The sequence below is a fragment of the Schistocerca americana genome, chromosome 8 (assembly GCF_021461395.2).
Source record: "Schistocerca americana isolate TAMUIC-IGC-003095 chromosome 8, iqSchAmer2.1, whole genome shotgun sequence".
NCBI lineage: Eukaryota > Metazoa > Arthropoda > Insecta > Orthoptera > Acrididae > Schistocerca > Schistocerca americana.
The window spans coordinates 373,768,270-373,790,744 of record NC_060126.1 but is presented as its reverse complement, the minus strand read 5'-3'; the positions used below and the strand labels follow the sequence as shown (position 1 = coordinate 373,790,744).

Genomic DNA, 22,475 nt, shown 5'->3' with positions numbered 1-22,475 from the left:
CTAAGACACCTAAAGCGAGGAACCACGAAGGGTTTATCTGAATTGGACGGAAGTATGATGTACATGCACAGACAAACAAATGATTGCAATTTCAGAAAAGCTTGATAATTTATTCAAGAAGAAGAGCTTCTCAGATTGGGCAAATCAGTAACGCATTGGCTCAGTTAGGATCGCTACACAAACAGTTATTCGGCTTGACCTTGATTTACACAGTTATTGGATGTCCTTCTGAGAGTTATCATGCCACATTCTGTCCAACTGACGTGTTCGGTCATCAAAATCCCGAGGTGGTTGGAGGGCCCCGCCCATAATGCTCAAAAATTTCTCAACTGGGGAGAGATACAGCCACCTTGCTGGCCAAGGTACGGTTTGGCTACCACGACCCTCTCGGCGTGTGCGGGTGGGCATTATCTTACTGAAATGTAAGCCCAGCATTATTTGCCATGAAGTACAACGAATTTGGGCACAGGAAAACGTCGACGTACCGCTATGCAGTAGGGGTGCCGCGGATGACAACCAAAGGGATCCTCTATGCAATGAAATAGCACGCCAGACCATCATTAATGATTATCCGGCCGTATGGCAGGACACAGTCGGACTGGTATTCCACCGCTGTCCAGGGAGTCTACATACACGTCTTCGCTGCTTGTCGAGGCTCAGTTCGAAGCGAGACTCATCACTGCAGACAACTGTACCAAATTCAGTGAGAATCTAAGCCGAAGACAGCGATGGAATACCAAACTGACTGTCGCCCGGCATCAGCCAGATAACCAGGAGTGATGGTCTTGGGTGCCAATTCTTTTCATAGCCGGACCTCTTTGGTTGTCATCCGCGGCGCCCTTGCAGTACAGCGTTACGTCGACGATATTCCACGCCCCGTTTTCGCGGCCCTCGTGGCAAACCGCACTGGGCTTTCACTTCAGATGGATAATGCCTGCCAACACTGGGTGACTTTTCTACTACTTGTCTTCGTGGTTCCAAAACCCTACGTTGGCCTGCAACGTCGCCAAATATTCCCCCAATTGAGAGCGTCTGAAGCATTATGCTACAGCAACTCGGGGATTTTAACGATCGAGCACCCAATTGTTCAGAATTTGGCACAGGACGACGTCCAACAACTTTATCAGTGCCATGTCAAATAGCTTCTTTCATGAGGGCCAGATGTGGCTGAACACGTTATTAATTTGCTCAATTTCTGAAGTGCTTTTGCCGGCCGTTGTGGCCTAGCGGTTCTAGGCGCTTCAGTCCAGAACCACGCTGCTGCTACGGACGCAGGCTCGAATCCTGCCTCGGGCATGGGTATGTGTGATGTCCTTAGGTCAGTTAGGTTCAAGTAGTTCTAAGTCTAAGGGACTGATGGCCTCAGATGTTAAGTCCCATAGTGCTTGGAGCCATTAGTTTTTAAGAGCTTTCTCTTGAACAGGTCGTCAAGTTTTTCTCAAATTGTAACCATTTGTTTGTCTGTACATGTACATCACGCCTATTGATATCTGTCCCTCTCGGATAATTGCTTAATTTCTTCGTGGTGCATTATTTGATTGTGGAAGTAGTTTAGATGTTACAGCTTGTTGACTGGAACCGTGTAACGAGGGAAATATAGAGCTCTGTAGGAAGAAAAGAATCGACTAGTATACGAATTGCCAACGGCCTTGTCGAAGTGGTAACACCGGTTCCCGGTTCACCGAAGTTAAGCGCTGTCGGGCTGAGCTAGCACTTGGATGGGTGACCATCCGGTCTGCCGAGCGCTGTTGGTAAACGGGGTGCACTCAGCCCTTGTGAGGCAAACTGAGGTGCTACTTGATTGAAAATCAGCGGCTCCGGTGTCAGAAACTGACATATGGCCGGGAGAACGGTGCGCTGACCACATGCCCATCCATATCCGCATCCAGTGACGCCTGTGGGCTGAAGATGACACGGCGGCCGGTCGTAACCTGTTAGGCCTTCACGGCCTGTTAGGGAGGAGTATAGTTTAGTTAGTATATGGATTTGTCGTCGATGAAGAGTTGCTTAATAGACGCGCCGATGACAACATGCAAAATGACAAGGTGAGCTTTAACCCGTGCGTTTGGCAAATCGTCCTGAAACCCCTTCATTGTGCGCTAAAACTGTTGATTTAGCAGCACACACAGCTGCGGGTGTACTCAGCGAAGGTTATTCATCTATTCTGAAGACCATGAACGTGTTAGGAATCGTCATAGGGACGAATAGCGGAAACTTGGATGAATTACCTGACAGGAAACGTGTGGCCGCCGCGCAGCAGAGAATGTCCCAGTTTGTCAAAAGAGCGTGGACTGAAAAAATACAGCACCACATTCGGAACCAGATGATGTTTGAGAAGGATGTCTCTATAGTCCTGGGATCTCCAGATAATTGTGTTTTGAAAGGATTTTTCTTTTTTTTATTAAGCTTGAAACGCGTTTTTCGCGAAACAGCATTATTCAGCGTGCGAAGCGCTCTAGAGGCTCGACAGATTAACAAATTCATTTTTTACGTAAACTCCCCCCGAACAGTCCATGAAGGCCCAATGGTATCAACCGCCCGCCGTGTCAATCTCAGCCCATAGGCATCACTGGATGCGGATATGTAGGGACGTGTGGTCAGCACACCGCTCTCCCTGCCGAATGTCAGTTTCCGAGACCGGAGCCGCTAATTTTCAATCAAGGAGCTCCTCAGTTTGCCTCACAAGGGCTGAGTGCACCCTGCTTGCCAACAGCGCTCGGCAGACCGGATGGTCACCCATCCAAGTGCTAACCCTGCCCGACAGCGTATAACTTCGATGAGCTGAGGGGAACCGGTGCTACCACTGCAGCAAGGCCGTTGGCACGATTCAATTGTTAATGAAAGACAATTAACTTTGGGGGGCATAGAATCTTTTTCACTTTTGATCTTAGAAAAATATGCCAAGAGATCGATATGTTTTTCAAACATGATAAGTTCTCAAAAGAAAAATTGCGAAAGAACACTTTGTGTATAGATGAAGTCTTTATTCAAAAGCAATCACCAGACGCCTGAGCACAGCTATCCCACTGTTTCACGAGCGGATGGATTTCCTTTTCCCTGAATTATTGTGGCTGTGACAGAGATATTTTTTTAGTGGACCAAAGGTTTTGAAGTCACAGGGTAACGTGTCTGGCCTATAGGGCCTATGTTCAAGCCGTTCCCATTTGAACTTTGCCATTACACTGTGTATGACCTTTGAGACATGAGGACGAGTGTTATCACGAAGCAGGATCACTCCTTCCGTGAAGCAGTCCAGGCCGTCTGCTCTTGGTGGACTTGCTTAGGCAACGGAGTGTCTTACTGTGCACGTCAATGTTAATGGCTTTTCATGGTCATGGAGTTCGGTAACTATCGGACCTCGAACGACGAAAAAGTCGGTGAGCATCACGTCGCCTGCTGAGGGCAGAGATTTGAAATTTTTAGGCGGAGGTGCTGAAACTCCATTTGCATCTCTAGATGTCTCACTACGTTATCCCAGCGAAATACGAGATTTCAACCGGTTTGGATATTACGACGTTTCGTAACTTTTCCTTTGGACACTCCTTATATCCGCCATTTGTTTTTCGAGTTATTTTACGGAGTCCCGCCGTGATGGTACCTCAGATTGATTTTAGTTGGATAATTTTCAAGAGCTGCGGCAGCCATTTTTAACTTGTTGCGAGATACAGAAAGTTTTCTTACGCGAATGTCTCTGTAATAAAGTGGTAAAACTCACATTTACATAAAAGCACTGTTGTATGAAGAAATAATTCCAAATTTCAACCATTTTTCGTGCCTCTCTACCAGAACCTGTCCTAATAAAAGTGGGAAACAGAAAGTTTCTTCGCCTGTATTAACTTTTCCTTGTAAGAATGACGTCAGTCGCTTCAGTGCTTTGTTTTTCCGCCCACATATGTAAGATAAGGTTGCAAAACTGTGTCGTGCGTAAGAAATGAGTACAAAAGTTGATAAGAGTTGCATTCAGAATTTGCAGATGTTTCCTTACTTAGAAATAGGCTAATTATCGGGACGAGTAAAAAAGTGAGATAGCTGAAATGGATAGCGTCGACTGTCACGTTTACGGAACGGAGCGACAACAACCGACTTCCGAACTACGCGGTCTCCTTCCCGGCTTTTATGGTTGGGTTGACAAGTGCACCGAAGAAGCAATTAGTCATTACAAGGAGGAAACACGCTAATAGTCTGTAATGGCAGCAGTTCGACGATTCCTCACTGTTTCAAATTGTCCCAGACCGTTTCCTATGGAAATAATCTCGTAAGGTTTAGCGGGCCGATCGAGTTACGACCGCATGCCCGTGTGTTCCTCAAACCAGGAACGTATGTGTTGAGCCCTGTGAAGGCGGATGTTGTCATCGTGGAAGACGGTGATGTCCACGGTCTATTCATCATGACGAGTTGGAAGAAAGGACGAAACGTTTGGTCACCGACAATGCTGAAATGAGTGGACCCAATTCAGGGTACCTCACAGAACTACCTCTTATAATAAACGAAGATTCATCAAGTTACCTTCCACCAGGAATGTGGGTGCACTCAACTACTGTGATATGACTTTCAAATGATAGAGCACAGTAATCAATCATCCTTTCAGGGGTTAATTGGCAAACCTAGATTTCGGCTAGTGCCCTAGCTATTATAAAAGCACTGTTCCATAGTATCAACGCATGTCCTAACATCTCAGTCCCCTGTTGTTCGGGCTTCTGTCACAGTTCGTGGATCATCCGAAGGTTGCGATTCCATCTTCGCATCGGTAATGTTTATTTCGACTTCTACCTGTAAAGTATGAGGGTCATCTTTCTCACATAACTACGCAGTAGACTGGTGCTTTTAAGAAATGTTACGCCATTCCAAATGTGTTCATAACGTAACATTTTTATATTTCTGCGTGATAATGTTGTAATATGAAAGCTAGTCAACTTACATATTTCACTTTACAATAACCTACATTCGAAATAGAGTACCTGGCTACATAAAACGTAGTCTGATTTAATTTTTTTCCATAACATTCCTAAGTAATGCTACGTGGGCATTATTATTTTCCAAATTTAATTTACATAGTGAAAGAAATTTATTGTTCGTGAAACTAAGAATCATCATTATATTTCAAAACCACATTTAACGTCTTCAGAAATAAATTATCTTGATTTAAGAGCTAAATATACACAAACCTTGTGACATGGTATATTTTGAAACTGTTAAATTTATTTTCGTACGTATTCCTCATATTTCATTGTTGAATGTGCTTACTGTCCGTTTTATCTGCAGAAACTATATTGTCTATAAGAAGAGCCAGAAAAGTACATAATTTTTATGAAAAACGGCGTAAATTTCTAATAGAATTGGAAAGTGGACCCATTTCACTGTATCTTAAACTGAACCATTGAACGCATATCCGTCGATGCTCTAGACGCCTTGATCCATTTGAAAAGAGGCAATATTACGACTTGTCAGACGGCACAAAATGCTTCCAGTCAGCTACCGTTCAAATTTTGTCCTTCGTTAACCCATTGAAGCCGTTCAGTTTTATGTCCCGCCGTGAGGAATTGTCGCACACCAGATACCTGATTCCAAATGTCCATTTCATGCAATTAGCTTCGGAACCTACCCTCGGAAAATGGTTGAGACTGATCTAAATTCGCTGCAGCACCAATTCCTGTCCAATTCCAAAACCGATTGACATTTAGAAGTTGTATCACTTATCTTCGATCCCTGCGATTAGAAAGTATTACATAATGCAATATTTACGAAACTATAAAGATTAAAAAAAGAACTGTAAAATCAACAAATTCTCATTTAATATAAATTGTGAAATTGATTCCACATTCTACCGCTACTTGAAAAGTTAATTTGAATCATATGACGACGAAAACTTAGTGTAAATGATCAGTATCAAGAATAGACTTTTTTAACAGGTTTTCACATTAAAATACTTAAAAAGATGTAAATTCCAACTTCCAGTCACCAATCTTCACAGTTCAACACAACACAGAATATCAGGTACCTAATGCACCACCTTAGCACTACAGTGCTATGGAGTCTGCTTTCTACACATAAATGTATCACCCAACTTCTTTCGCATCAGAACTTAAACAGCTTAGCGCCCCTGAGGAAAGATATATATTGAAATAGACCAGCTTAACAACATCCGATTTGCATAGATACCACTTACGATATCATAGAAAACTAGCCTAAGGGAGCGTACACTACACCTAAGTTGTAATTAGGGGACAGCTCTGTTTGGTGCAAGGAAATTCCTAATACTCGTTTTTTTTTAATTACACACCGGCAACCACTATCAAAAAGCCACGCCTTGTTCCTTATCACAAATTACCAAATCATCAGTTCTTTCTTCACACTCAAAGTGGCAAACCGCCAATACACTTCCTGGTACATTTCACCAAGAATACGTAAGGCGTGTAATACTTTCACAGGCACTGCTGCTAATGGAGCAATCTTCCGTTTTTATCTCGCGTGTAGCGCTGTGAAAACAAGCCAGAACAAGAATCAGAATAGCAATGTTGCATGATCAGCTCACATGCATAAATCAGTAACCACGCCCCAACAGGGGGTGTAAAACGTCAATACTTACAGCACTGAATTAACGGCCCACTGCTTGCTACTAACCTCAAGCCAGTCAACCGCAATAGTAGCAGTACACTGCGACAAGGTTGGAACGACTGCTATCACGTGGCAACAGTCACAGACAACAATGGCCCTTTGTATGTCCATTCTTTCGACTGGAGGTCTTGGGGACCACGGTCGTTGACTACTGTAAGAAAATGAAACGCCTACAGCCATCCCTGTGATCTTACTTATTGTGTAGCTGCCAGTTGGTAGCTTCAGCCCATAGTTTATGCTGAAAGGGTTATCACGATCCATATATACTCTCCAACAGTGGCCAACATAATTGGTTTACACAGGCTGTGATGCACTCCAACCAACAACTACCAACAGTTGATATCACAATTACAGATAATCTACGTTAACCGGTAATGTCGGCCACTGATGCAGCATATATATGGATCGTGATAACCCGTTCAGCATAAACTACAGTCTGAATATAGCGCACTGAAGCGCCGAAACTAGTAGCTACAAAATAAATAAGATCATAATGGAGGCTGTAGGAATTTCATTTTCTTACGGGAATGACCTTGTTCCACGTCTGTTGATGGTGTACATAACTCACCACACAGAGATCATAGTTAATTTGTAGCGTCTGCTGTCCAGGAGCTTCCACAGAATCCCACTCGTGGTCTATGCACACCACTCACAATTTCGCCGATTAGAGGAAACTGTTACCTTCTTCGGCAGTCACGCTAAACTAAATAAATTCAACATGATGAATAGTCTTGATTCAATAACCAAGAGTCTGCCTTTTGCGTCAACGACCCTGTATACTGTTACAGTACCCTTCTATCAAATTGATAATTCAATCATGCAGAAACCCACCACCCACTGCCGTCACGGCTGCACAGATTTCGCTTCGCCCCCCCCCCCCCCCCCCCCAACCCACCACCACCCGGCAGAGTAGCTGATCTCAAAAGTTTGTATATATACTGTCCCGGCTAGTTAAGAAACATTAGAACCATTCCGTGCCGTGTGGGTCGGTCATAAAACATCTCTGAATAACGTCGTGGATCTAATTGTGCGAACTAGTAGTTGAAAATTGATCTCGTTTTCTATTTCCAGAGATATTTCATACACTTTCAACCACTAACGATCCAAAGATAGTGATTTTATTACTCGGGAATAACATAGCAATCGAGTTCCAGTTTATTTTTCTAATTTTTGTTTCCCAAATGATTTGATTAAGTTACCTTCGTAGTCAATATGCCTTCGCTAAATCCTATTATCTCTTTGTAACAGGTTGATGAGCTTTTCTCAATAACCCCTGAATATTCACAGATATAATTGTCTATGTACTAGCTTATTTTTGGGATTTAGAAAGCACCGAGAAAGTCTCGTATATATTCAATTTTATTGACACATTCCATTTCTTAAATTAATGAGAGATGGCACTGGGAAATTAATGAAGAAGGAGTAGATCCAAGTGTGCATCGTTTTGGCATAATAACAGTGAGTTCGTATCACATTCATTCGCGTTCCCATCATCGAAGACTGAGTTCCCATGAAACTGTCCTTTACTATTAATACACTCCTGGAAATGGAAAAAAGAACACATTGACACCGGTGTGTCAGACCCACCATACTTGCTCCGGACACTGCGAGAGGGCTGTACAAGCAATGATCACACGCACGGCACAGCGGACACACCAGGAACCGCGGTGTTGGCCGTCGAATGGCGCTAGCTGCGCAGCATTTGTGCACCGCCGCCGTCAGTGTCAGCCAGTTTGCCGTGGCATACGGAGCTCCATCGCAATCTTTAACACTGGTAGCATGCCGCGACAGCGTGGACGTGAATCGTATGTGCAGTTGACGGACTTTGAGCGAGGGCGTATAGTGGGCATGCGGGAGGCCGGGTGGACGTACCGCCGAATTGCTCAACACGTGGGGGGTGAGGTCTCCACAGTACATCGATGTTGTCGCCAGTGGTCGGCGGAAGGTGCACGTGCCCGTCGACCTGGGACCGGACCGCAGCGACGCACGGATGCACGCCAAGACCGTAGGATCCTACGCAGTGCCGTAGGGGACCGCACCGCCACTTCCCAGCAAATTAGGGACACTGTTGCTCCTGGGGTATCGGCGAGGACCATTCGCAACCGTCTCCATGAAGCTGGGCTACGGTCCCGCACACCGTTAGGCCGTCTTCCGCTCACGCCCCAACATCGTGCAGCCCGCCTCCAGTGGTGTCGCGACAGGCGTGAATGGAGGGACGAATGGAGACGTGTCGTCTTCAGCGATGAGAGTCGCTTCTGCCTTGGTGCCAATGATGGTCGTATGCGTGTTTGGCGCCGTGCAGGTGAGCGCCACAATCAGGACTGCATACGACCGAGGCACACAGGGCCAACACCCGGCATCATGGTGTGGGGAGCGATCTCCTACACTGGCCGTACACCACTGGTGATCGTCGAGGGGACACTGAATAGTGCACGGTACATCCAAACCGTCATCGAACCCATCGTTCTACCATTCCTAGACCGGCAAGGGAACTTGCTGTTCCAACAGGACAATGCACGTCCGCATGTATCCCGTGCCACCCAACGTGCTCTAGAAGGTGTAAGTCAACTACCCTGGCCAGCAAGATCTCCGGATCTGTCCCCCATTGAGCATGTTTGGGACTGGATGAAGCGTCGTCTCACGCGGTCTGCACGTCCAGCACGAACGCTGGTCCAACTGAGGCGCCAGGTGGAAATGGCATGGCAAGCCGTTCCACAGGACTACATCCAGCATCTCTACGATCGTCTCCATGGGAGAATAGCAGCCTGCATTGCTGCGAAAGGTGGATATACACTGTACTAGTGCCGACATTGTGCATGCTCTGTTGCCTGTGTCTATGTGCCTGTGGTTCTGTCAGTGTGATCATGTGATGTATCTGACCCCAGGAATGTGTCAATAAAGTTTCCCCTTCCTGGGACAATGAATTCACGGTGTTCTAATTTCCATTTCCAGGAGTGTATATGATGAGTCATAATTTTTTTTTATATCTATCCTTGTAGCAGAAGGTCTCTGGGACGACGCCGTTTACTATCGTGACAAAGAATAGAAACACCTACAGCCTTCTTTATGATTGTAATTTATTTTGTCGCTACCAGTTTCAACGCTTCATTGCGTCATCTTAAGGCTGTCATTGACGCGGTACAGGTTGATGGGATCCCCATCAGTTAACATTACTGAGTTGGTACTTGATGGTTGGAGTGCTGACACATTTATGCGTATCCGGTAATGCTGGCATCTGATGGGTTATGCGTGGGGATGATATCAATCTGTACCGCATCAAAGACAGCCTGAAGATGACGCAATGAAGCGTTTCAACTGGTAGTGACCAAATAAATTAAAATCATTAAGATGGCTGTAGGTGTTTTTATTGTTTGTCACGAATCATAAATATGTCTCTGGCCTTACAATGTCTAAGCTTCTTAATTGTCACAACACGATATTAATTATAGGTTCGAGTTCTTTCAATGTCTGTTCAGCACAAATTCAGTCTTTTCACTGCCACTACATCTCAGGTCTCGTTTATTAGCATAATTGCCTTGACAACCATCGGCAAAGATATTGGTATGAGAAGGTCCAACTATTTTCTGTCCCAATAACTCAAAATAATCTAATCACCACCACTCTAGTGTCTAATCCAGTTATCAGAATGATATTTAATTAGGCTTACAATCCCTAACTTTTAGCCGGCCGATTGGGCGAGCGGTTCTAGGCGCTACAGTCTGGAACTGCGCGACCGCTACGGTCACAGGTTCGAATCCTGCCTCGGGCATGGATGCGTGTGATGTCCTTAGGTTAGTTAGGTTTAAGTAGTTCTAAGTTCTAGGGGACTGATGACCTCGGAAGTTAAGTCCCATAGTGCTCAGAGCCATTTGAACCCTAACTTCCAACTACAACGGAAGACTGCGAACGGGCACCATTGAAAACAAAGACTCAAGAGAGCTAACAATGCTGCGCATTGGTTTATATATTATATTCAAAACAAAACTCAGCTCTTTTATATCTGCCTTGGATTCCCTTTGTAATACTTTGCGTTATTCTATTTCAAATATATACTCTTTGTAAAATTTTAACCAACAATTATTCCGAAATACAACTATCGTTTTTTGGCTCTTGGTTCATTACAGAATTTTAATCTATTATTCGTTCCTGAATACCCACTCTCTAATGAGCGGTTACACCACGGACATCAGCCATTAACATTTTATCCTATTCTGCCGGGCCAGTACCACACGGCTTCCATGATGAACAGTGAGGTCTCACTTCCACTAAGACACGGGACCCACGAAGAGCTCCTTGCCTCGGCTGTTCCGTGCGTGTTCGCCATAGAGGGTGGGCGCTCCATGGACAGCCTACGTTAACTGACGATCAGCGCCCCCATGTGCAGCAGCTGCCACACAGACGTGCGAGTTTAGATCGCCATTTGGCACAAGAGAGTATGTGAAATAAACTATTCCACTTCTTGTAGCAGCGTACCATAGGTCGCTCGTGAAGCGAAGCATTTCTAATGACTGGGAAAAAGCTGTCACTCCAGCCGTCAAAAAGGGCCGTCAAACAAACGCACTAACATTTCTGGATACCGAAAAACTGCTCTGTGGGAATCAACATACACGTCGAAAACAAAGATCATTAGTAACCCAGCCCGCTCTTTTCGTCCACAAGAAAGCACTCCATATGATCGCCCTAGTTGATGCAGTATACCTTGACATCCAGAAGGTGTACGATATAATTCAACGCTGACGCATAATGAACGAAATATGAACGTATGGCCTGAACAGCTTCTGACAAACAGGCCGCAGAATTATGTACCCAACGGAGAGCCATCTTCAGACGTAAAACTCCCTTCAGCCGTACCCTAATTCTCTACATCTACATCTACATGATTACTCTGCAATTCACATTTAAGTGCTTGGCAGAGGGTTCATTGAACCACAATCATACTATCTCTCTACCATTCCACTCCCGAACAGCGCGCGGAAAAATCGAACACCTAAACCTTTCTGTTCGAGCTCTGATTTCTCTTATTTTATTTTGATGATCATTCCTACCTATGTAGGTTGGGCTCAACAAAATATTTTCGCAATCGGAAGAGAAAGTTGGTGACTGAAATTTCGTAAATAGATCTCGCCGCGACGAAAAACGTCTTTGCTTTAATGACTTCCATCCCAACTCGCGTATCATATCTGCCACATTCTCTCCCCTATTACGTGATAGTACAAAACGAGCTGCCCTTTTTTGCACCCTTTCGATGTCCTCCGTCAATCCCACCTGGTAAGGATTCCACACCGCGCAGCAATATTCTAACAGAGGACGAACGAGTGTAGTGTAAGCTGTCTCTTTAGTGGACTTGTTGCGTCTTCTAAGTGTCCTGCCAATGAAACGCAACCTTTGGCTCGCCTTCCCCACAATATTATCTATGTGTCTTTCCAACTAAAGTTGTTCGTAATTTTTACACACAGGTACTTAGTTGAATTGACAAGCCTTGAGAATTGTACTATTTATCGAGTAATCGAATTCCAACGGATTTCTTTTGGAACTCATGAGGATCACCTCACATTTTTCGTTATTTAGCGTCAACTGCCACCTGCCACACCATACAGCAATCTTTTCTAAATCGCTTTGCAACTGATACTGGCCTTCGGATGACATTAATAGACGGTAAATTACAGCATCATCTGCGAACAACCTAAGAGAACTGCTCAGATTGTCACCCAGGTCATTTATATAGATCAGGAACAGCAGGGGTCCCAGGACGCTTCCCTGGGAAACACCTGATATCACTTCAGTTTTAATCGATGATTTGCTGTCTATTACTACGAACTGCGACCTTTCTGACAGGAAATCACGAATCCAGTCGCACAACTGAGACGATACCCCATAGCCCTGCAGCTTGATTAGAAGTCGCTTGTGAGGAACGCTGTCAAAAGTTTTCCCGAAATCTAGAAATACGGAATCTACTTGAGATCCCCTGTCGATAGCGGCCATTACTTCGTGCGAATAAAGAGCTAGCTGCGTTGCACAAGAACGATATTTTCTGAAACCATGCTGATTGCGTATCAATAGATCATTCCCTTCGAGGTGATTCATAATGTTTGAATACAGTACATGCTCCAAACCCCTACTGCAAACCGACGTCAGTGATATAGGTCTGTAGTTCGATGGATTACTCCTACTACCCTTATTAAACACTGGTGCGACCTGCGCAATTTTCCAATCTGTAGGTACAGATCTGTCGGTGAGCGAGCGGTTGTATATGATTGCTAAGTAGGGAGCTATTGTATCAGCGTAATCTGAAAGGAACCTAATTGGTATACAATCTGGACCTGAAGACTTGCCCATATCAAGCGATTTGAGTTGCTTCGCAACCCCTAAGGTATCTACTTCTAAGAAACTCATGCTAGCAGCTGTTTTATGAGGCCATTACTTCTCACAATATGTATAAAGTCTTAGTAGATAACATCAGATGTTTTATGAAGCTTTTCATGGGTAATGCTTTTGTACACAGAGAAGTCACAAAGCTAGGAAATTGAAGCGAAATCCAGGGAGGTCTGCAGAAGATCGATGCCTGGTGCAGGCACTGGAAATTGAGCCTCAACGTAAACAATTATAACGTACTGTGAACAAATAGGAACGAGGGGTGTATTACTGCTCTGTGTCACGATTGTTGCCCCACAGAATACATCAAAAGCAAATGAAATATTTTCTTGCAGTTATTCCAGCCATCACTAAGTCAAGTCAGACCAGGCCAGAGTACCGTGTAGCAATGACAATCACAAACAGGCAGCTATTACTCCACCTCGCCCGAGGAAGAAGTCTGAACAGTTAAATCAGCAACGAGATCTCACTGAGGAGGGATCATAACGTCATACTGAAAGCAAAGCACGATGCACCAAAATCGAGTAAAAGTTCCACAAGAATACCTACCAGCCTGCAGACGTGGCAAAAAAGTACAAAATTGAAGCACTCAGAACCAGTGCTGTGATACTGAGGCGTGGCGAACAACGCTGATGAACCCAGGAAATGAGGGCACATGCAGTCTTTCACAGGGAGACCCGATTCCATTACCTCAGACTGTCGGCAGTAAGTTCTCAGGCATCCAAGTCTATATGCTATTCAGTTACAGCGAGCCAACTATAATGCAGACCCTATTAGATGCTTCCTGCCATTCGCCCTACCACCTTCGAGATTGCTGCCCACCTTGTCTGTTGAACCTGGTTGCTACGAGCTGCAAACAACTCATATGCTGATGTGAATCTTCGGGACTTCCACCTCTTGTTTGCTAAAAGCTCAACTGACGGTGTTTGGTTCACAGTCAGCCTGTCACTGTATCCAGGAGGTGTGCCGGAAGGTGATTTGCATCTGCCAGCAGACGCTGGCGGTCAGGGCCTACCTCTGATGGAGGCCATGTCGTAACTCTGCATTACTATCCCCGTGAAGAGCTACTGGAGTTTACTCCGACACTCAGCCGATATACACAAGAATTCCCTAATAAAAAGCAGTCGACGATCTGGTGGTCGACACCGTATACAAGCTATGAATGCCACCTGCTGCCCTGCAGGCTGCCAAGGCGTCACTTAAGCAGCCATGAGAGAGGCAGTGACCTGAAATATCTGCTGAAGTGGATGAGTCAGCAAATTCAAAAGCTGAGTGCTATGTCCGCTGCCCTTGCCATGGCTGTGGAGAAGAAGATTCAACTTTAACACCTGAATCGAATACATGAATGTCCTGCAAATGGTATATCATTAGCACACAAAGCTCCATCTCGAATTCGCCACCATACTCCACGCTTCACCATCCTGCAATTGTAAGGGTTTCAGCACAGGCTCTTACACGACTGAAGAACCAATACTGAGAGTGGTCAGATCCACAAAATGTTACATTTAAATTGGAGCAATCACATAAAACTAATCGCAGCTATGGCAGAAGCCAGATATAGATTCATTGCAAGAATCCTTAGAAAACGAGGTCCACATCTAAAGGAGCTAGCTTACAAAACACTCGTTCGACCAGTATTCGGATACTGCTTGCAGTCTGTGATCCATACCAATAGGATTAATAGAGGAAATAGTGATGACCCAAATCATATAAGCTTGTTTCAGTACACGTTCATTTAATAAGCATGAAAGTTTCATGGAAACGTTCCGCCAACATCAGTGGCATGTGTTTCACGAGAGCTGTCCTGTTCCACAGTGTGCTTTACTGTTAATGTTCTGAGAGTCTACATTCTTAGAAGAGTCAACCAATATATTGCTTCCTCCTAGGTATAATTGACGAAAAGGTCATGAAGGGAAAATTAGATTCCAGCTCACACGGAGGTTTTCTAGCACTAGTTCTTGAAACATACTCACGAGTGGAACGGAAAAAGAACGAAGTGACAGTGGCAGAGTATCCTCGGCCACACACCGTAAGGTGACTTGCGGTGTATAGACGTGGATGTACAACATTCATTGTAGACATGTTGGAAAGTCCTCTTTGGCAGACCAATAAACTGGACAAGTTATGTCACTTTGAGGTCATAGGCTTGTCAATCCACTAAAGCACCTTTCTGTCATTCTTCCAGGTGTTCTGGAAAACATGTTATTGCACTGATTCTACACAACCGACCTTTTTGAAGTTGGCGAGAGATTTCACCAGCCGCAAAGCAATAGCAACATGAGCAGTCTAACTCACTTTCGTGTTAACATTACAGTATTTGATGTTGTTGAGGGATACTAGCACTCAGTTTCACTTTCCCACTTGGTTGAACCGCATTTCATCTGTCTGTTTCGACATGTAATACATTCCTTTTGTGCCTACACCAGATAAGATGGTGCTAGACTTTAGTGTATTCCATCTATAGGGGATGGACAAAAATATGGGAACACAAAATCCAGCACATTACCACGCCTAATATGGACTAGGAACAGCGTTGGCGTTCAAAATAAGCTTCCAGTCATCTCGGAATGAGGCTGCGGTATTTAAGGAAATCGTACACCATTCGTCCTTCAAAACAGCGGGAAGTTCAGGTAACGGTAATGGAAGTGGAAAGCAATCACGGTCCCTTCTCTCTGAAGTAGACCACAAAAGCACAATAATACTGAGGTCTGTTGACTGTAGTCACGGGGAGAGATGCAAAAATTTCATCCCTGTGCTCACGAAAGCAGCCCTGGACGATGCGAGCTATGTGAACAGGAGCCGTGTCATCTTACTACGCACCATCAACATTTGGGAACCAACATTGTACAACTGAATGGACCTGATCAGACAGAACCACTACATAATCTTTTACGATAATGCGACTTTGCATAACGCCAATGGGGTCCACGGAATACCATGATACGACTGCCAAATCATCACGAAACCCCACAATATTTCACTCTAGGGACGTGAACTCGGCTAGAAATTGGAAGTAGCATGCGACAAGACTCATCCGGCGAAATGACTTTCTTCCATTGTTCCACTGACCATGTTTCCTGGGTTCAGCACCATTTTCTCCTGTTACGGGCATTTGCATCACTAATGAGTGGTTTTGGAATTTCATTTCGCCCTGTAGATCACTACTTCGTGTTATTCTGGTGCTGACAGCGTTTGTGACAGCGTTTTATTTGTCACAAATCTCTTCTGTGATCATCTGTCATGACCACTCAACACATACTTTCGCCCGCGTTGTGACTTAGTGATGTTCTTCCGCTTTCCTTGTATGTGGCATAAATCTCCGATACGAGCACCAGTCATATGCCCACATTGGATTCCCTTGACATAATACACTCACAATTACGCTGAACACTGTTCTGACCACGACTGATGCTCACAACGTACTGAGCGCATTTCACAGGTGCCATTAGTGGCCAAATACAACAGGGTAACCTGCAGGCTTGGCTAACATCTGCACTTATGTCCAAACATGCATTTCTCGCGGTTTTCCCATATTTCTGTCCAACCACCCCTCCTCGCCCGGTATATGTCACCTTAATCATGCTGAACAACTCATCTTTCCATTTTTCGTCCAACATATCTTCCGAGTTTTCGTTCAAACCGTGTGTCTGGGTGTTGCAGTTGTCTAATTTTTAGTGTCATGTACCATCCGACGTTCAACGGAAGATACTGTGTGGCAGGTACCGCGGCGATGTGTGGTATTCGCGCAGTAACGCTGCTGCTTACCTTGGTGGGAGCGGTGGCACTGGTGGCGGCGGCTCCTGGAACCTGTCGCGTCCTGCTGATCTTCCAGATGGGCGCGCGCAGCCACTGGACCCTAGGGAGGGCGCTGGCGGCGGGTCTAGCTGCCCGCGGCCATCACGTCACAGCCGTCACGCCCTTCTCGGAGCAAGGCTCCTCGGACAATTGGACACACGTGCCGGTACCCAACACTATGCATCTCTTTGGAGGTAAGTGGCTAACCTACTCGTAAAATTACAAACATATGACGCCAAAACACGTTGACAGATATGAAAATAAATAAGCGTCCACTTTATAATGCACCGAGCTGTTAAGCAATGGTGTCCGCCACCGATACGAGAGTACACGGTAGGGATCATGTATGCGCTGTAGGAAGCCGTGCCGCTGACGTCAGAGTGAACCCAAACAGCGCTCAGAAACCCATAGTTGGTGTAACGTATTCTGCTCTAATTGTGTTTACGAGCGACAACGAAGTAACTTACGACAGTGCAAAGTTTTATTAATGACTGGTGGTTGAGTACAGAGTTGCGCTGTAATCATTGCGGAATTGAGGGATTTTAAACTAAGTTTTTAAGCGAAAGATAATGATTTTCTGCGCGTCTTAAAATCAGTCAGACAAAAGGAAAATGTGTAAATGTTTGTAAACTTGCAAATTCTGTTTCAGTTGAAAATGCTCATGACAGCTCCCTATATTTTACTGCCTCATATTATGAAAGGGATTTGTAAAGAACTGTTGAACATTCCTTCGAAACACAAGCTGATGACTGACTGATGCTGTTCCAACTCTAAATCTACCACCCTCTGGTGATGATTTAGGAGATAGTAAAGACCTTAATAATCAGAGAAATATTTGGGCCCACAAACGAAGCCAGCGTATTCAAGTAGAAGACGCAACTAATGAAGAAATTTATACTAGAGAAAACGTCAACCATGAAAATAAACCCTGCTGTGAATGCGACAATGCGTGCTTACGCCAAAAATTAAAAATTAAGGAAACATAAATGAAAGACATTAGACAAAAAAATATTTACAGGATCGTCTCTCTTAGTTTAACATGTTTTAAAGCATGTTAGAAGGTGATTCTGGGCTCTTTTTCTGACTTTTAACAACAAGTAGCTGTGAAAGGACGGTGAACTATCTGGTCATCTGAAGATATTGTAAAGGCTACGAATTTTCGTTGCCTCTCTTACCAAGCATCATCATTTGTCGGAACTTCCCTGTAATGTTTCGTAAGGACACACACTGTCTTCAGAATGAAACCTATCAAAAAGGAAAAAAAAATCGAAGGTAGTAAGCGAACTAAGACAGAGAAGGAAAAAATGAAAATACACTCCTGGAAATGGAAAAAAGAACACATTGACACCGGTGTGTCAGACCCACCATACTTGCTCCGGACACTGCGAGAGGTCTGTACAAGCAATGATCACACGCACGGCACAGCGGACACACCAGGAACCGCGGTGTTGGCCGTCGAATGGCGCTAGCTGCGCAGCATTTGTGCACCGCCGCCGTCAGTGTCAGCCAGTTTGCCGTGGCACACGGAGCTCCATCGCAGTCTTTAACACTGGTAGCATGCCGCGACAGCGTGGACGTGAACCGTATGTGCAGTTGACGGACTTTGAGCGAGGGCGTATAGTGGGCACGCGGGAGGCCGGGTGGACGTACCACCGAATTGCTCAACACGTGGGGCGTGAGGTCTCCACAGTACATCGATGTTGTCGCCAGTGGTCGGCGGAAGGTGCACGTGCCCGTCGACCTGGGACCGGACCGCAGCGACGCACGGATGCACGCCAAGACCGCAGGATCCTACGCAGTGCCGTAGGGGACCGCACCGCCACTTCCCAGCAAATTAGGGACACTGTTGCTCCTGGGGTATCGGCGAGGACCATTCGCAACCGTCTCCATGAAGCTGGGCTACGGTCCCGCACACCGTTAGGCCGTCTTCCGCTCACGCCCCAACATCGTGCAGCCCGCCTCCAGTGGTGTCGCGACAGGCGTGAATGGAGGGACGAATGGAGACGTGTCGTCTTCAGCGATGAGAGTCGCTTCTGCCTTGGTGCCAATGATGGTCGTATGCGTGTTTGGCGCCGTGCAGGTGAGCGTCACAATCAGGACTGCATACGACCGAGGCACACAGGGCCAACACCCGGCATCATGGTGTGGGGAGCTATCTCCTACACTGGCCGTACACCACTGGTGATCGTCGAGGGGACACTGAATAGTGCACGGTACATCCAAACCGTCATCGAACCCATCGTTCTACCATTCCTAGACCGGCAAGGGAACTTGCTGTTCCAACAGGACAATGCCCGTCCGCATGTATCCCGTGCCACCCAACGTGCTCTAGAAGGTGTAAGTCAACTACCATGGCCAGCAAGATCTCCGGATCTGTCCCCCATTGAGCATGTTTGGGACTGGATGAAGCGTCGTCTCGCGCAGTCTGCACGTCCAGCACGAACGCTGGTCCAACTGAGGCGCCAGGTGGAAATGGCATGGCAAGCCGTTCCACAGGACTACATCCAGCATCTCTACGATCGTCTCCATGGGAGAATAGCAGCCTGCATTGCTGCGAAAGGTGGATATACACTGTACTAGTGCCGACATTGTGCATGCTCTGTTGCCTGTGTCTATATGCCTGTGGTTCTGTCAGCGTGATCATGTGATGTATCTGACCCCAGGAATGTGTCAATAAAGTTTCCCCTTCCTGGGACAATGAATTCACGGTGTTCTTATTTCAATTTCCAGGAGTGTAGTTGTAACGTAACTTTACACAATAGAAAAAAACCTTAACATACAAAAATCAAAAAAAGTTTCATTCACCCCGGCTGCCAGAACTCCACGTTGACTGTGGATATTGTATCACAGACACGGTCCATTTGGCTGTTCAGAGATGTCACTAAACCTGCCAAAAGATGTAAACAACCGTGCATGAGCAGATCCTAAAAGACGGAGAGAATCCCACAGCCGATCACTTCTAGTCATTCCACCAGGAAAGAAGTACACGGCTTGTGTTGTCTGTAGTTCAACCATGCCTAGACGCTCAAAAAATGGTTCAAATGGCTCTGAGCATTATGGGACTTAACATCTGTGGTCATCAGTCCCCTAGAACTTAGAACTGCTTAAACGTAACTAACCTAAGGACATCACACACATCCATGCCCGAGGCAGGATTCGAACCTGCGACCGTAGCAGTCGCACGGTTCCGGACTGAGCGCCTAGAACCGCGAGACCACCGCGGCCGGCTAGACGCTCAATATCGCGGTTCGTTCGCGTCCGCACTGTTGCCAGGAAGGGCTCTCAACAAGGGAAGTGTCGAGGCGTCTCGGAGTGAACCAAAGCGACGTTGTTCGGACATGGAGGAGATGCAAAGAGACAGGAACTGTCGCTGGCATGTCTCGCTCAGCCCGCCCAAGGGCTACTACTAAAGTGGATGACCGCTACCTATGGATTATGGCTCGGAGGAAACCTGACAGCAACGCCACCATGTTGAATAATGCTTTTCATGCAGCCACAGGTCGTCGCGTTACAACTCAAAGTGTGCGCAATAGACTGCATGATGCGCAACTTCACTCCCGACGTCTATGGCGAGGTCAGTCTTTGCAACCACGACACCATGCAGCGCGGCACATGTGGGCCCAACGACATGCCGAATGGACCGCTCAGGATTGGCATCACGTTCTCTTCACCGATGAGTGTCGCATATGCCTTCCACCAGACAGTTGTCGGAGACTTGTTCGGAGGCAACCTGGTCAGGCTGAACGCCTTACACACACTGTCCAGCGAGTGCAGCAAGGTGGAGGTTCCCTGCTGTTATGAGGTGGCATTATGTGGGGCCAACGTACGCCGCTGGTGGTCATGGAAGGCGCCGTAACGGCTGTAAGATAAGTGAATGCCATCCTTCAACCGATAGTGCAACCATACCGGCAACATACTGGCGAGGCATTCGTCTTCATGGACGACAATTCGCGCCCCCATCGTGCACATCTTGTGAATGACTACCCTCAGGATAACGACATCGCTCTGTTAGAGTGGCCAGAATGTTCTCCAGACATGAACCCTATCGAACATGTCTGGGATAGATTGGAAAGGACTGTTCGTGGACGATGTGACCCTTCTGAGGATCCTACGCTGAATCGTTATTGAGTAGTGGGACAATCTGAACCACCAGTCCCTTGATGAACTTGTGGATAGTATGCTACGACGAATACAAGCATGCATCAATGCAAGAGGACGTGCTAATGGGTATTAGAGGTACAGGTGTGTACAGCAGTCTGGACCACCACCTCTGAAGATCTCGCTGTATGGTGGTACAAAATGCAATGTGATGTTTTCATGAGCAATATATGATGTTTATGTTGATCTCTATTCCAATCTTCTGCACAGGTTCAGGAACTCTCGGAACCGAGGTGATGGAAAACTTTTTTGATGTGTGTATACGCAGGGTAAAGAAATAATACCGCACGTGGACGTTAGCATGCGATTTCTCATCCAGATTCAAGACGAAAGCTTACCTACGAAAATCAGATCTGGTGAATTTTGAAAACGCTTGTATGAAAACGACAAGCTGACAACACAGAGCATCGTAATGTACAGAGGAACGCGCGTCACTCCACTTAGCTGTACGAGCCGTGGTAGCTCAATGAGAAGATTGGATGGACATCAAACCCACATCAACCTTGGAGCTATGGTCCGCATCCTTGTCAGGTTTCTTTTTTTATTTTTTAGACATCCGTTCCCCAGATCTCGTCGTTTATAAGCGGGACAGTGGGAGCCAATAAATTGCATGCACGTGTCTACTAATAGCGCAGCCCACAACCATTACCGGTCCTGTCAGTTTGTGTATGGCGACTTCCCGATGGAGTTCACAAACAGGTGTTGGGTGCATCCGATAACCAAGCTGCTGCTGCTGCTCTTGCGTATTCTTCACGATACCCTCAAAGGCGCCATCCCAATGAGGAAGTTTTTCGTTGCCTGGAGCAACGTCTTCGTGAAACCATCAGTCTTCGTCCAAAAGTAATGGACAGATGTCCTATAAGCACTAGACGTACTACACAAACCCGTGATATCGCAAGGCAAGTCCAAATATCTCAAAGAGTGGTTGCTGAAGAGTTGTGCAATGAAAAACTGCGTCCATACCATTACACGTTAGCTGAACACCAAGGGCCACAGGACCGCATTCGATAAGTATAGTTTTGTGAATGGCTTTTGCACCAGGTTGAAGATAACGAACATTTTATAAATAATGTGATATTGACTGACGAATCTAGCTTCACTCGTCAAGGTATTTTCAACCTCCTCAACAGCCATTAATGATCGTAAAACAACCCACATTTCACCCGCGAACGTGGCTTTCAGGCACACTTTGGCATGGGCCTACACGCTAGAATCGAGGGAGGAGTGCTTTGGGTCTTTCTGTATTGTCGGACAAGTCGAATCTACCCCTGCATCGCACGTTTCTTTGCATTATTTTACCTGATGTAATATAACATATTCCAATTGGTGTCTAGCGATAGCTACGGTTTCAGGATGATGATACACCGCCACACTTTGGAATGAATGTGCGTAACAATTTAAATAAAGTGTTTCCAGGAAAAAGGATTGTTTGTGGAGGTCCAATGTAGTGGCTTCCACCTTTCCTGCACCTTAATGTACTAATCTTTTGTTTCTGGGGACGCTTAAAGGAGCAAGTCCAACCATGGATGTGCACG

General features: G+C 45.8%; 1 protein-coding gene across 1 annotated transcript in view; it reads left to right on the top strand.

The window, feature by feature from the left end:
- Positions 1–22,475, top strand: part of LOC124545162 (UDP-glycosyltransferase UGT5-like) — a 104,587-nt gene that overhangs the window by 23,709 nt on the left and 58,403 nt on the right. Inside the window, exon 3 of the mRNA XM_047123995.1 lies at positions 16,707–16,976. Coding sequence (XP_046979951.1) covers positions 16,718–16,976 — 259 coding nt within the window. The 5' untranslated portion in view covers positions 16,707–16,717. The remainder of the gene's footprint in view (positions 1–16,706; positions 16,977–22,475) is intronic.